The sequence below is a fragment of the Caenorhabditis elegans genome, chromosome II (assembly GCF_000002985.6).
Source record: "Caenorhabditis elegans chromosome II".
NCBI classification, from domain to species: Eukaryota; Metazoa; Nematoda; class Chromadorea; order Rhabditida; family Rhabditidae; genus Caenorhabditis; species Caenorhabditis elegans.
Window position 1 is genome coordinate 9,779,145 of NC_003280.10, and position 14,415 is coordinate 9,793,559.

General features: G+C 33.1%; 4 protein-coding genes across 4 annotated transcripts; all 4 read right to left on the minus strand.

Moving 5' to 3' along the window:
* Positions 1-36: 36 nt before the first annotated feature.
* On the minus strand, positions 37-2,853 carry cyp-13A1 (Putative cytochrome P450 CYP13A1). Its single transcript, NM_001383923.1, has 10 exons — positions 2,754-2,853; positions 2,434-2,569; positions 1,835-2,073; positions 1,693-1,785; positions 1,493-1,592; positions 1,148-1,444; positions 837-1,093; positions 680-752; positions 494-564; positions 37-441 (listed from the first exon to the last, which is right to left on the minus strand). The coding sequence occupies exons 1-10, from the start codon at positions 2,804-2,806 to the stop codon at positions 201-203; spliced, it is 1,560 nt and encodes a 519-aa protein (NP_001369869.1). The 5' UTR covers positions 2,807-2,853; the 3' UTR covers positions 37-200.
* A 221-nt stretch (positions 2,854-3,074) lies between these two features.
* On the minus strand, positions 3,075-3,293 carry T10B9.14 (Transposase; the record flags this gene model as incomplete). Its single annotated transcript, NM_001267300.1, has 3 exons — positions 3,075-3,119; positions 3,173-3,238; positions 3,282-3,293. The coding sequence occupies 3 exons, from the start codon at positions 3,291-3,293 to the stop codon at positions 3,075-3,077; spliced, it is 123 nt and encodes a 40-aa protein (NP_001254229.1).
* A 946-nt stretch (positions 3,294-4,239) lies between these two features.
* On the minus strand, positions 4,240-8,485 carry cyp-13A2 (Putative cytochrome P450 CYP13A2). The gene is made up of 5 exons (NM_063708.5): positions 8,018-8,485; positions 6,577-6,908; positions 6,155-6,254; positions 5,550-6,091; positions 4,240-5,055 (listed from the first exon to the last, which is right to left on the minus strand). The coding sequence occupies exons 1-5, from the start codon at positions 8,207-8,209 to the stop codon at positions 4,674-4,676; spliced, it is 1,548 nt and encodes a 515-aa protein (NP_496109.1). The 5' UTR covers positions 8,210-8,485; the 3' UTR covers positions 4,240-4,673.
* Positions 8,486-9,652: 1,167 nt separating this feature from the next.
* Positions 9,653-14,153, minus strand: cyp-13A3 (Putative cytochrome P450 CYP13A3). Its single transcript, NM_063709.3, has 6 exons — positions 13,955-14,153; positions 13,515-13,846; positions 13,354-13,453; positions 12,755-13,311; positions 12,000-12,143; positions 9,653-9,997 (listed from the first exon to the last, which is right to left on the minus strand). Exons 1-6 carry the CDS (start codon positions 14,138-14,140, stop codon positions 9,754-9,756), a joined length of 1,563 nt encoding a protein of 520 aa, NP_496110.1. The 5' UTR covers positions 14,141-14,153; the 3' UTR covers positions 9,653-9,753.
* Between the last annotated feature and the right edge of the window lie 262 nt (positions 14,154-14,415).

Sequence of the window (14,415 nt, forward strand, 5' to 3'; positions counted from 1 at the left end):
TGCTGAAATAAATAAAACAACAACTTTACACATAAAAACTTCTATATAAAATTTATTCAGCGTAACAATAAATATCATGTTTGCAGCTGAAAATTGAATAATCAATTAGCTGTACACGTTTGCAGACAGCTGCAATATGTACACGATTTTTGGACACACTATTTTCACAATCATACCTTTTAGAGGTAAAACCAAAAGAATTAGTTTCTTGGATTCAAATGCATCCAAACACTTTCCGGTTGAGTGGTGGCTCTTCCAATTAGTTTCAACGGGATTTCTGTTTTGGCGCCAGTTTCAAATGTGAATTTTCTGAGAATATGAACCAACAGAATTTTCTCCTCCATATAAGCCAAACGCATTCCAATACACTGACGGGGTCCTAATCCAAATGGAATATATCCGCTCTTTTGGTAAATTTGATCAGAATTTGGAGTTTGCCATCTGGAAATAGAAAAAAACAAAAATAACTGGAAATTAACTGGAAAAACATTACCTCTCGGGTTTAAAATCTTCAGCATCATCTCCCCAAATGTTTGGATCAGTATGAAGTGTCCAAGTATCAACCTATAAATCTTCAGTTATTGTAGATCAATTCTTTTAATTTGAATACATTAAAACAACAAATTTACAATCTTTCGGGCGATTTTAGTGCATTTCAAGTAAGTATTCTGTGACAAACCTGAATCATGGTTCCAACTTCTACTTTCATATTACCAAGTTTAGTATTTCTCATACATCGTCTTGAGTTGGCACTGAAAAATCCTTAATTTGAAAAATCCCTTTTTTTTAACACTTGCTCGGAAAACGAGCACAGTTGAATTCAAAATTAAACTTACAACGCTCCAAGTGGATACAATCTGAGAGCTTCTTTGAATACACATTCCATGTACTTTAATTTTGATAGCTGATCAATAGTAACTTCAGGATTTGGACATTCTCTGTTCACTTCTTCTTGTAATTTCTTCTGAATCTCTGGATGAGTTGCCAGGAGATACGTGGCATATGAAAGAGATAAGGCGGTTGTATCAAATCCAGCAATAAGAAAAACTGTACACTGTCCAACAATTTCTTCTGTTGTAAGCTGGCGATTTGTCTGAAATTCGTTAGTTGAAATTATTTTATTGGCCGCTGAGTTTTGTCAACTTACGTAGGTTGTACTTTTTGAAAAATCTCCATTATTTTCTCCGAAATGCTCAACGTCTTCAGCTTTAGCATCCAAAAATAGATCAATAAAATCAGCTGGTTCTCCAATTTCAATCCCATTTTTCTGATCTTCTTCTCTTTGTTTTATTCTGTTATGTATAGCATCTAATGTGATCTCATTTATTTTTCGAAAAGATCCGACTTTCAAGTTTTTCAGAAGAATTTGTCGAATTATCTCAACAAGAAACGTTGGAAATATTCCACCAATCAGAAACAATTTAGCGAAATTTCCTTGGAATAACTGGAACAAAAATGACTTGTTAACTTTTCAAAGTGTTTTTTTCCAAACCTTTGAAACAATAGGCATAATTGGATTTTTGAACATTTGAGAATCAGTTTGACCCATTGCAATTCGACCAATGACGTCTAGTGTGAACTCTTGGTAGAACCTGAATTTTTTCAAGGAAATTATTCAACTGAAACAATTTAAAATTAACTTGAAAAATTACAGTAGATCTTAATATTAGATTACGAAGTGTGGAAACGTACTTCAACATATCAATTTGCTTTCCTCCGGCTGACTGCTTTTCAATATGCCTCAACAACTCCAATGCGCTATCTTCAACAGTTTGGTAAAGTTTTCTGGAAATCACTAAGTATATTATTATTATTATTAGAAAAAAGGGCCTACCTCAGACTACTGTTTGAAAAAGTCGGGCTCGAAATTGCTCGCAATCTCTTCCATCGAAAACCTTGCGCAGCAAACAAATTAGTTCTTTTTTCTTTTTCAGAGTCTCCTTGAATAGGATTCCGTTTTCTCCCGTAAAAATTGTCGTATTGTGTAACAAATACTTCATGCACCAATTCTGGATCCGAGATTACCAATGTTTTCAATGTCCCTTCGGTAAAGCCATAGATTTTTCCGAATTTCTGAAAAGAATTCAAAATTGTTTCAAGGTCATTTTTTTGTACTTTTAAATTATGTTCCTGGGCAAGTTTTTTTTGAGTCGGAAGGCACGTCATTCTTTGGATAGCTACGGATAGTCTTAGGATAGCTAGTGATGTTTCCAGGTTTACAATTTTTATCAGTTGATAAATATTGCTTGCATTTACAAAGACTCTAGAAATTGCGAAATATTCGAGATCAAAAATTGAAAAAAAAACAACTTAATAAAAGTTATACTAGATTTCACGTCACTCTGCAACTCATGACCAACTTTTTGAAAATTGAGTTTTTCCATTTAAAAATTGGCGATTTGCAGACCCTAATATTTAACTGTAAAAAATAACCTTGGTCCATTCCCTACACTGTAGCGGGAATGGAAAATTATTATCCAAACTGTTGAGAAACACTCCTAAAACAGGAAAACCCATTGGTCCAACAACACCACGTCGTCGCCAAAACGTCCATTGCCAAATGTAGTAGCTGAAAAATGTTACAAAAAAATTAATTAAAATTTTGAAAAAAAAAATGTCAGAAAGTTGATTATCGCTCAAATTTGTGAATTTATTTCAAAATCGATTCAATAAAAACGCTATGCAACATTGATAAAATATGCAGCAAGTTCAACGAATTTCAAAAAATAGAATTAAAAATAAAAATCCCTTACCTGAAAACCGCCACAAAAATTGCAGAAAACCAAGGAAACCAAAAGTAGCCCATACTTTTTAGTCTGACTAATTTCGCTTATCACCTCTTCTCATAACCATAGATTCTATTTTTGTGTACTCTATTTTTCTCTAAACCTCCATTCAAATAGAAATCACAATAATGCACTGCTGAGGTGTTTGAGGTCATATTTTTGGTCTATGATGCGGGTTTTCCTGTGAATTGAGTTTGGTCTTGATCTTACAGTGAAAATTTTCTGAAACATTAGGGTTGTATAGCTTAACAAATTTATTAATTAGGAACATTTAATTAACATTCATCCTCAATATTTTTGGCCTGAACAATTTTGAATTCGGGGCTCGTCTTTCTAAAATTAATAAGAATAAAAGCAATAATTTTAAACATTCATTTTCAGCTCACTATTGTTTTTACATACGTCGAAGAAACATTCAGCATATGTGTTTGTTTTTCAGTGTGTCTCGGATTCTGGAAATAAATTTATTTAAATGTTTCATCATTAAAAGTTCACCTTAAACACCATGTAATGAACAGATGGTGCGTCTTTTAATCGAGGAACTTTGAAAACAGAACTTTCAGACTGAAATAATACATAATTTTTATTTTGTGCCGACCTCGAATCCGAATGAACTTCTGAATTAATTTTTGAAATATTTCAATCAGGCTTTCAATCAATTTACTCCATTTTTTTATAATAGTAAATGGTAAAAAAACATGACTTGTAGAACCCGAAGATTCAGACAACTCGCTAATTAAACAATTGGCAAATATTAATTTCAGAAATTCTAAAATCTGAACAGCGAACTTTCGAGGAAAAAAAAAATTAGCACGGTAAGAGTGCTTTTTATAGTTTTAATTTAATATGCTCAAGAATTCCTAGTTCCTATAAGAAATCCATTTATATTGAAACTAAAATTTTGTTCATTTTTATCCTTAATACTGTTAAACTCGGAAACTTACTGTTGTCTTACTCATTCTTCTCACTATTTAAAGAAATTCTGTGACGCTGAAAACTTCAATTAAACTTGACAAAAATAGGAGTTTTTGTATTTAGATTTTGTGCACGCATATGTGTTCCCCTTTTCTATATAATTTAGAATTTTCTTAACGACAATGTGAAGTAGTTTCTGGAAACCAAGGGCAACACATGAATGCATATTTCGTGATTTTTTTGAAAAGTTTCTCGGAAACGTTAAAATAATAAAACCCAGAGAGAATTGGGAATGGACTGTGTTGGAATACTTTGGATTCAGAAAACTTGTATCTGAATTAGTTTTAGAATTTTTTTTCGGCATGTTTAAACATAGCGCAGATCAAATATCAAATCGTACAAAAATCTTGAAATTTATTTTATGTTTTAATGTTTTCAGTAACACATATCAAAATACAATAAATCCAAAAATGTTGTTTTCACTGTAAATTGCTTTCACTAAGATTTTTCTTGTAAACTTCTAAAATCCCCATAATAAACTTTCATATATAATTTTAACATTTATCAACGTTAAAAATAGAACCAAAATTAACTTCAAAAAATAATTTTTTACAACCATGTTTTTCATTATTTTCTATCATCAAATCAAATGAAAACAAAGCGAGGTAGGCCTATAATAAATTGGTGCAGATCGGGGAAAAAACAAACACATAAAAAGTGGATGGAGTCAACCGGTGAAAAATGTGTGAACAAGGAAACAATCATTGAACAAAAAAAAACGAATAACAATGAAAAAATGAAATGAAAAGTTACCATCAAACACCCAAGTTTTAAAAATCAAAGAAAATATTTTACAAAATAGAAATAAAAAATTTAACTAAAATATTTTTACAATTAGTCTGATCTTGTAATATCTGAGAAATTGATAGAACGGGTTCCAAAATTAAAGTAAATAGACAATAATACTGAAATTTACCAAATTCTCGGTCTCAAGTGCACGAAAACATCTTCAGGCGATGTAGTAGCACTTCCCACCAGTTTCAAAGGAATTCTAGTCTTATTTCCTGTCTCAAATGTATAATTTTTTAATAAATGAGTCAGTAGAATCTTCTGCTCCATAATAGCCAGCCTCATTCCAATACACTGACGTGGTCCAAGTCCAAATGGAAGATATGCTCCTTTGTGCTCTAATGGCTCGTCGGTGGACCATCGTTCTGGCTTGAATTCTTTGACATCTTCTCCCCATAATTCTGGATCATAATGAAGAGACCAAGTGTCCATTTGAACGTATACACCAGCTTCAATCTTTACACCATTCACAGTTGTTGTTTTCATACACTTTCGGGAATTTGAACTGAAAATGTTGAATTATTTTCATATAAGGGTCATTGATTAAGGTGTTTTTTGGTAACTTTATAACAAACTTTTAGGAATGTTTCAGATATCAGAAAAACAGTACTTGGCTCTTTTCTATTTTCAAGACGTCAAAGATAAATTTTCTGTCAATTGCCAAGATTGCTGAAATTATCAAATTCCCAATTTCCAGATATTTCCGGATATATATATTTTTTCATATTTTAATTTGCAATTTTGCCCAACAAGACATTGAATAATCTTTTTTTGTACCTACACAGTATTTTGCATGCAAGTGCAACAAATAGACATTTTTTCTCTCAAATCTACCTAGTTTTGCAGACATAGACAACATTTTTCTTATCGCTAATCACGGTCTATGGTAGTTTAATAAATAATTTCTGCAAAAATTTTCACATGAGGTTTTTGTCATGGAAACTAAAATGCAATAGAATTTGGTGCAACATTTTACACATAGTTCATCAAAAAACTCACATAGAAGCTAATGGATACAGACGGAGAGCTTCCTTGATCACACAATCCATATATTTCAGCCTCCCAAGCTTCTCAAATTCTACTTCTGAAGTTCCGAATTCACGAGCAATTTCTTCAATTACTTTTTCTTGAATTTTTGGATTAACAGCTAATAGGTAAGTAACATATGATAGTGATAATGCAGTTGTATCAAATCCACCAATTAAAAATAGAAAACATTGTCCCACTACTTCATCGGCACTCAATTCCTTTGTAATTTTCAAGTTCCTTTTTGAAAAATCTTCTCTCGCTTCCGCACTGAAATCTACATCATCTGATCTGGCATCCAGGAATAAATCGATAAAATCTTGAGGCTCTCCAGACTCCGCCCCCTTCTCTCGTTCTCTTTGAGCAATTCGAGCAGCTACTACATCTTGCATGATACTGTAGAGTTTGAAAGCGGGAATTCTGGGGAATTTGAATGTTAGGTCACGAATGAATTGACCAATTGGTGGGAAGACTTGGCAGATTAACATCAAGTTTTTTCGACTGCCACAAAAAATCTGAAAGTTTTTAGCTAATGGTATGAAATGAAATAGATGAATAAATTCAAAAAAAAAACGAACTTCTCTGACAACATTGACAATTGGGTTCTTGAACATCATAGAATCCGTCTGACCCATCGCAAATCTACCAATGACGTCCATGGTGTATTCTTGGTAGAATCTGGAAACTGATTTCAGAATATAGAGCTTAAAAGGTTTTTTGGAAGATTAGAAAAAATAGAAATTAGAAAAAATAGAAATTTCGATAATATTTGCAAATACTGGAAATGTTAGGGAATATGAAGTTATCATTTTAAAGCAAAACTGTCAAAAACCCAAAGACCTAGAAAAATCAGATTTGCAAATACAGTGAAACAAAAAAAAATTTCACGGGTTTATAGGCTGCCTTGAAGGTATCATGATATTTTTCATATACATAGGCTCAAGCTTGCTTCGTATCCTTTTTTAAAGCTTAAATTTTTTCTATAAAATTAAAAACTAACCTTAACATATCAATTTGTTCTCCTCCAGCTGTCTGCTTTTCAATATGTCTCAACAACTCTAGAGCACTATCCTCTACAGTTCTCTTCATTTTCTTCAAACTTGCATTCGAAAAACTTTGTGATGAAATAGTCCTCAACCTCTTCCATCTGTATCCTTGAGCAGCCAACAAGTGAACTCGTTGTTCTTTTTCCGGATTTCCTTGAATTGGATTCAACTTCCTGCCGTAGAAATTATCAAATTGTTTCACAAATATTTCATGGACCATTGCAGGGTCAGCAACTACTAATGTTCGCTGAGTGCCATCTGTGTATCCATACACTTTGCCATATTTCTGTAAAATGTTAGGATTGTAGATAGAAGTTATTTTCCAACTACATAGGTCTTTAAATTTTCGAAAAATCTAATTTTCCATTTCTTTCAACTACATATAACCCACACAAAATTTGCCCTTTCCGTACAAAGTGGACGAGGACTACACACTGTTTACCCAATACTCATGATGTTCTTAAAAATAATTTACTATTTTTGTTTACCCCTCTGCAAATTTAAACTCCAAGTACCTTTGCCCTACCTACTAAAATCCATCATTTATACGTGAAAAGCAAAAACTTTTGACAGTGATGCGTTTAGAAGGAACTTCTGTTCAGTGAATAAACATGTCAAGGGCAGTCACTTTTCGCAAAAGTGCAGTAAATCTTAGGAAATTTTTTTGTCCTGCACTGGAAGTGGCCATGAAACAAAACTTTACCAATTGTACATGTGACTTTTTATCTACTAGGAAGAAATTTGACAAGAGTAAGTTGAAACCGATAAGTAGAACGAGTTTTTATGTCAAGTTATCTGGCAATAACTCACAAAAACTGTGATTCTATTGAGAAAAATGATTTTGGAAGTAGGATGAAAAATTAATAATTAAAATTGCAAATTTTGGGAACAATTAGAGGAATTTCACATGTTTTTTTTAATATTGCCTACTAGAATAATTTTCACAATTTGACTGGTCTAAACAGAAATGCGCTAAATATTCGGCTTTTCTAAAATAAACTCAAAACTGTTCAAAAACATAAATTTATCTTTAAAAAATACTTTCAAAAAAAGTGATTCAGATTTTTCAAAACTTCTAGCCAGTTTGCCCAAATTTTTCAAATAGTTAAAATGTGAACCTCGTGGAGAAAACATTTTTTGTTCAGTTTCCCAAACTATAATAATTGAAGATTGAGGAATTGCCAAGTTTTGATTGTAGATAAAACATTTAAACTTATTTTGAAAATGTTTACTTTATAGTATTCAATCATTTTAATAGCATTGGAATAATTTTTAAAATGTTCCCCATTAGAGCTTCTCCTCATTTAAAAACATTTACCACGTTTTCCCTGATTCAGCTTTTAAAGTTTTTTTTCCAAAAAAGCTTATTCACCATGTGAACTCTCTTGCACCAACCTTTGTCCACTCTCCTAATTTGATTAATCCAGGTGTTTCATGCTCCAAGAGCACATCCAAAACTCCTACAAATGGTCGACCACGTGGTCCTTTAACTCCTTTTCTCATCCAATATGTCCATATCCAGAGGTAGTATGTAAGTATTCCAAGAAATATTGAAAAAGTTACGGCGAGCACAAACCCTAGGCTCATTGTGTTTGTAGAAGCAGAAAACGAAAAAAAAAATGGAAGAGCCGTTCAATAAAACCAACTGTCTGTATTTATATAAGACGCTCCACCCACTTTGAAAACTTTTTTCTCTTTTTCTATCGCCAGCTCTCCGTCTCTCTAATCACGGTATACCAATAAAAAGACACGCTTCTCCTCCTGCGTCTACAGAATTAATCACACTCTGTCCACAATTTGGGTGCCGAGAAATCAAAGAAAACGAAAAGAGATAACGATCTAGACACAAATTTTACCTGAAACGAGCGAGTGTGAACAATTAGAGAAAAAAAGAGAAAAGAGGAGCTCTCAAGGACGGAAGAGAAGGTTGTCTACCGATGGTCTGTCTACCCATTAATCTTCTAGTACTTGTGTTTAGACATGGACCGAACACCTAGTTCAAGGTCGGACCAACTATTTTGAAAACATTGAACATTTAAAGATTGCAGTTTTTGAACAGGTTGCTCTGATATATGATTTCGTTCTGAAGATTAGTTAAAGTCTTGAGATACCCTGTTTCTTTCAGAAAAAGAAAAAATTCACTATTATTCGCATTATTCATATATAAACCAAACAAAGTGAAACAATTTAGCGGCCGACAGTTTTTCGGGTTCCGCCACACACCGTGAAACACGTGACGTAAACCCCGCCTTCTTTTCTTTTGTCAATTTTTGGGAAAGCAAAAGTCCGATTTAGTTTTTCAGAGCGAAAGACGATTTTGGAGATTAGCAGGGCTTTTCGGAAGATTTTTTAGGACATTGTAGAGACCTCAAAAAAGTGATCGTTTTTCAAAATTTCAAGTCGATACGTTGGATATAAAGAGTTTTATGGTTGAAAATGATTTTTTTTGAAAAACGGTCTGTAACTTAGCTGAAAACTAAGATATCAAAAAAGTTATAACATGAAAATTTCAAATAAGTATTTATGAATTACAAATTTACAGGTTTTTATATTGAAACCAAATGGGTGTTGTAGTGTGACTCTTCTTGCAAAGAAGGTTCGAATTTTTTTGGCAAATTTTGGTTAAATTGCTTTCCTCCCGTGTAACTCAGCGAATAATTGATAGACTAACATGAAAAGTAATGGAAAATGAAGAAAAAGTATTTTTGATCATTTTGTTAGTTGATTCTTTGTTTTCTAGACGCATAGTTTTCATGCTACGCCAATTTGAAGATGAGGAGTTTTAAGATATTTAGATCTGATTTTGATCAGCCCTTCTATAATGTGCCTTGAAACTATTTTCCCGGCCAATATGATTGGTTTATTACAAATTTTGTTTACTGAAGTAAAGTTTAAGAAGTTTTTTTTCAAAATAAACCACTTTAGCCTCACTCATTAGTGGAAAAAATATTCTACTTTGCCAACAAAATATAACTTTCTTCGATCAGTCGCAGTAGCTATGTTGCAGAAATGTTGATTATCAGAACAAACTTCTCAATTCATCACATTTTTATCAAACAGAACACAAACTGTGTCAAGAACAAGACACAAAATGGGGGGAAGAATTGGCAAAAAGAAATGATAAAGCCAAGTTAATCGGAATGTCTGGGCTTCAATTTTAGGTGAACATTTGTTGGCGCAGTTGTGGCGATTCCAACCAGTTTCAATGGAATATGGGTTTCAAAAGTTGTTTCCAGAGAATATTTCTTCAGAATTTGTGCCAGAAGCATCTTTTCTTCCATATAGGCCAAACGCATTCCAATGCAAATTCGGGGTCCAAGTCCGAAAGGAAGGTAAGCTCCCTTTGCAACAGCTTGTTCGTCTCCAGATTCCCATCTGAAAATGAAGAAAGTTGTGTTGCCTGATATTTCCCCTTCATCTAGCCTTCAGTTTTGATTTTAAAAAATATGTGTCAACAATGGGCAGTCATTATGATAGGGCAAACCCTCATTTACTAGCGTGCTCATTCACTTGAACGCTCAATCCCTAACGATGGCTCATCCCTTTGACGCTCATTTACTAATGTTTTCGTCACAAAACGTCATAAAGGTTGGAGATGGCATTATTGTAGACTTCCCAACTATGCTGCTAAATCAGCATACTTGGTACATCGTTATGCTACTTACATCCATTTCTCTTTCAGTACGGAGATGTAGGGCCTCGCATGGACACACTACTTTTTTCATTGCCTACTCGTTTCAATTGTTGTTCATGGCAACCTTGAAAAAATGAAAGTATAGGGAAAGACGTTCAGCGGACCAAATAACTTCCAAAACTCGCTAAACTACGTATCTTCAAACTGACGTATCTCGAAAAATACACGTCTGGAAAACAAATGTTCAACTAACAAAATGATCAGAAATATTTTTTCTTTTTAATAAATTAATTTTTATTCCGATACGCCAACTATTTGTAGAGTTACACAGAGTCAAAGCCATTATTCCAAAAATCACGAAAACTTTTGAGAACTCTTTTGCTGTACCCGCCACAATTCAACATCCATTGAATTTCAGAAGATAAAATTTGTTGAATTGTGAGTGAAAAATATTTCTCCATGTTTTATCAGTTTTAAGTTTTTTGATATTTTCATGTTCCGCCAAGTTATAGACCGTTTTCTGAAAAAATCCAATTTCCGCCATAAAACACTTCATATCCAACGTATCGACTTGAAATTTTGAAAAATGATCACTTTTTTGAGGTTTCTACAATGTCCTAAAAATCTTTCAAAAGTGTTGGCTCATCTACAAAATCGTCCTCCGCTCCAAAATAAGAAATGGGACTTTTGCTTTTCGAAAAATGGGCGAAAAAATTAAAATTGCGATTTTTGGGTCGAAAAATATATTTTTAGAAAGCTGAGAACACGCTATTTACGAATTTCATATTCATTTTATGTTATTCCTTCTTTGAAATGACATAAAAATTAAACAAAAAGAACATAATTTTAATTCTCGCGTGTAATTTTTTAATTTGCATTAAAACAATTGAAACACTGAGCAAATTATCAAATAATTACACGTGAGAATTAAAAATATGTTATTTTTGTTTAATTTTTAGTTCATTTCAGAGAAGAAATCACTTAAAATGAACATGAAATTCGTAAATAACATGTTCTCAGCTTTCTAAAAATATATTTTTCGACCCAAAAATCGCAATTTGATTTTTTCGCCCATTCTTCGAAAAGCAAAAGTCCCATTTCTTATTTTGGAGAGGAGGACGATTTTTTAGATGAGCCAACATTTTTGAAAGATTTTTTAGGACATTGTAGAAACCTCAAAAAAATGATCATTTTTCAAAATTTCAAGTCGATACGTTGGATATGAAGGGTTTTATGGCGGAAATTGGATTTTTTCAGAAAACGGTCTGTAACTTAGCTGAAAACTAAGATATCAAAAAAGTTATAGCAGGAAAATTTCAAATAAGTATTTATAAATTACAAATTTACAGGTTTTTATGTTGAAACCAAATGGGTGTTGTAGTGTGACTCTTCTTGCAAAGAAGGTTCGAATTTTTTGACAAATTTTGGTTAAATTGCTTTCCTCCCGTGTAACTCAGCGAATAATTGATAGATTAACATGAAAAGTAATGAAAAATGTAGACAAAGCCTTTTTGATTATTTTGTTAGTTGATCATCTCTTTTCTAGACGCATAGTTTTCAGGCTACGCCAATTTGAAGATGAGGAGTTTTAAGATATTTAGCTATGCTTTTGATCCACTGACACTGCAATGTATCTTGGAACTGTTTTTCCCGGCCAATATGCCTGATTTTTGTGAATTTTATTTATTAAAGTTAAAGTTGCTTATTAAGTTTAAAGTTATTGAAAAAAAAATCAGAACCTACCTTTCAGGCTTGAACTCATTTGCATTTTCACCCCAAAATTTTGGATCATAGTGTAGAGTCCATGTATCTGCTTGAACATTTGTTCCTTCTTCGATTTTCATTCCGAGTACTGTAGTTGATTTCATGCATTTCCGATTGTGAACTCTGTATTTTGATTCATTGTACTCGTCATTGGAAAATTGGAATATGCATAGTTAGGCACTTCTCTTGACATTCCTTATCAGTATTTGATTTTCATGTGATCAGTCTTATCATTTCACCTTAATCTTCTGGGTTACACGTTCTCTACCGATGTACTGGTCACCGGCATACACATGCTGGTGATTTGGTGATATGATCACAGATTCTAGATGCACTTATTTTGGACTTTTAAGCCAGATCTGTGTGAGCGAAATGTTGTATTTTCAAAACTTTGAATGCACCATGTGCTTGGGGGAGTTAATTTTTGAAAACAATCCGAACAAAATTTAGTCATCGTCTGGAATAAATTGGAAAAAAATTTGTCAAAAAGGTACCACGGAATTGCCTAGGTGTTGCAGAATTAATACTGGTATTCGAAAATAACTTCTTACAATTAGTTAGAATATTTTTCTTTTCAAAACATTTTGACAAGTTTTTTTCTAGAGAATAGTCAACAATGGCGCAACTTGGAAACTCATTAGGAGATTTGCAATATACATATGTTCATCAATTTTCGAGACATAAAATTTAAAGAAATTTGCCTTCATAATACTCTTTTACGGAATAAAACTTACATTGAAGCTAATGGGTACAATCTCAAAGTTTCTTTGATCACACATTCCATGTACTTTAATTTCGACAGCTGATCAAAAGTGACTTCAGGGTCTGGACATTCTCTATCCACTTCTTCTTGTAATTTCTTCTGAATCTCTGGATGTCTTGCCAGGAGATATGAGGAATATGAGAGGGAAAGGGCAGTTGTATCATATCCAGCTAACAAGAAAACAAACAGTTGGCCAATGATCTCATCAAATGTTAGATGTTTATCCACTTTTACGATTTGGCTTCTAGCAAATCCATTTTTTGTTTCATCTTCTAAAAAGTCCGTATCGGCCTGAACATCCAGAAATAGATCAATGAAATCTTGGGGTTCTCCAGATGACTCAATTCCAGCTTTTTCATCAGCTGCCCTTTGCTCTACTCGTTTCGTCAATGCAATTTCCAAAGTGTGCATTAGAGAAGTGACAGTTTGAGCTGTTGGAACTTTTGAGAAGAACCATCGGAAAATTGATCCAGTAAAAGGAACGATTCCACAAATTATAAAGATTATATTGCCTCGAGTATTGAAAATCTAGAAACTTAATTAAAAATTGTTTTTTAATGCGCAATTCACCGCCCTAATTTTGTCTAGCCATGGATTTTCAAACATCATGGATCCAGATTGCCCCATTGCGATTTTCCCAATAATGTCCATTGTGAATTCTTGGTAATATCTAAAATTGGGAAAGAATGAAAAATTCAATGAGTACATTAACTTTTCAAAAAATGACCTACTCTAAAATATCAATAGTTTTTCCTCCAGCGGTTCCCTTTTCCAAATGCCTCATCATCTCAGCAACACTTTCCTCGACAGTACTAAAAATTTTCCTCAAACTTTTATTCGAAAAAGTTGGAGATGCCAATGTCCTAAGACGCTTCCAACGGTGTCCCTGTGATGTTACAAGATGGATTCGTGGATCTTTATCCGGATCTCCTTGAAGTGGATTTTGCTTTCTAGCATAAAAGTTATCAAATTGTTTCACGAAAACTTCATGGACAAATTCTGGATCAGATACCACTAGTGTCTTCTCAACTCCGTCAGTAAACCCATACATTGGTCCATATTCCTGAAAATGGCAATACAAACACATTGTTTCCTATTTTTTCAGAATTTTTTGAAAATAAAAGTAGCCATGTTTAGTAGTAGCCATGTTAGTAATAAAATAACAACTCACCTTTGTCCAGTCTCCGAGCCGTAATATCCACGGTTTTTCGTAACTTTGAAAAGCATTAATTATTCCAAAAAATGGCAGACCTCTAGGCCCTTTGATCCCTTTTCTCATCCAAAACGACCAAATCCATAGATAATATGTGAAAACTCCAATGAATAAGGCAATAGCAATAAGTATACTTAAACTCATTTTCTATAATTTTTGCTAGTTTGTCATGAAAAATGTACAAGCGATGATGATTTATATACCACGTTGTTCAATCCGCAAGATTTGAAAATCATAGAGTGTGACAGTTTCGTGTTTTCTGCCCAGAAAGATCATCGTGGTCTTTGCAAACTAGAAAAATTTTATTTGGAAATAAGAGAGTGGAGACAAAAATCAAAAGACTAGATAAGACAAACAAGATAAATAGAGTGTTTTCAAATAGAAACAATTAGTTTGGCAAACTTTTTGGTACGTAAAAC

Bases quoted from the DNA above. Each gene is read 5' to 3' on its own strand.
- cyp-13A2 (NM_063708.5), bottom strand. From the start codon at position 8,209: ATGAGCCTAGGGTTTGTGCTCGCCGTAACTTTTTCAATATTTCTTGGA. The intron at 6,255-6,576 runs GTTAGTTTTTAA...ATCAGTTTCCAG, and splicing joins GAACAAATTGATATGTTAAG to ATTCTACCAAGAATACACCA. The intron at 5,056-5,549 runs GTGAGTTTTTTG...CAACATTTTCAG, and splicing joins CTGTATCCATTAGCTTCTAT to TTCAAATTCCCGAAAGTGTA.
- cyp-13A3 (NM_063709.3), bottom strand. From the start codon at position 14,140: ATGAGTTTAAGTATACTTATTGCTATTGCCTTATTCATTGGAGTTTTC. The intron at 13,312-13,353 runs GTGAATTGCGCA...TTAAGTTTCTAG, and splicing joins GGCTAGACAAAATTAGGGCG to ATTTTCAATACTCGAGGCAA. The intron at 9,998-11,999 runs GTAGGTTCTGAT...CTTCATTTTCAG, and splicing joins AATGAGTTCAAGCCTGAAAG to ATGGGAATCTGGAGACGAAC.
- cyp-13A1 (NM_001383923.1), bottom strand. From the start codon at position 2,806: ATGGGCTACTTTTGGTTTCCTTGGTTTTCTGCAATTTTTGTGGCGGTT. The intron at 1,445-1,492 runs GTTTGGAAAAAA...TTTTTGTTCCAG, and splicing joins TTATGCCTATTGTTTCAAAG to TTATTCCAAGGAAATTTCGC. The intron at 442-493 runs GTAATGTTTTTC...TTCTATTTCCAG, and splicing joins GAAGATTTTAAACCCGAGAG to ATGGCAAACTCCAAATTCTG.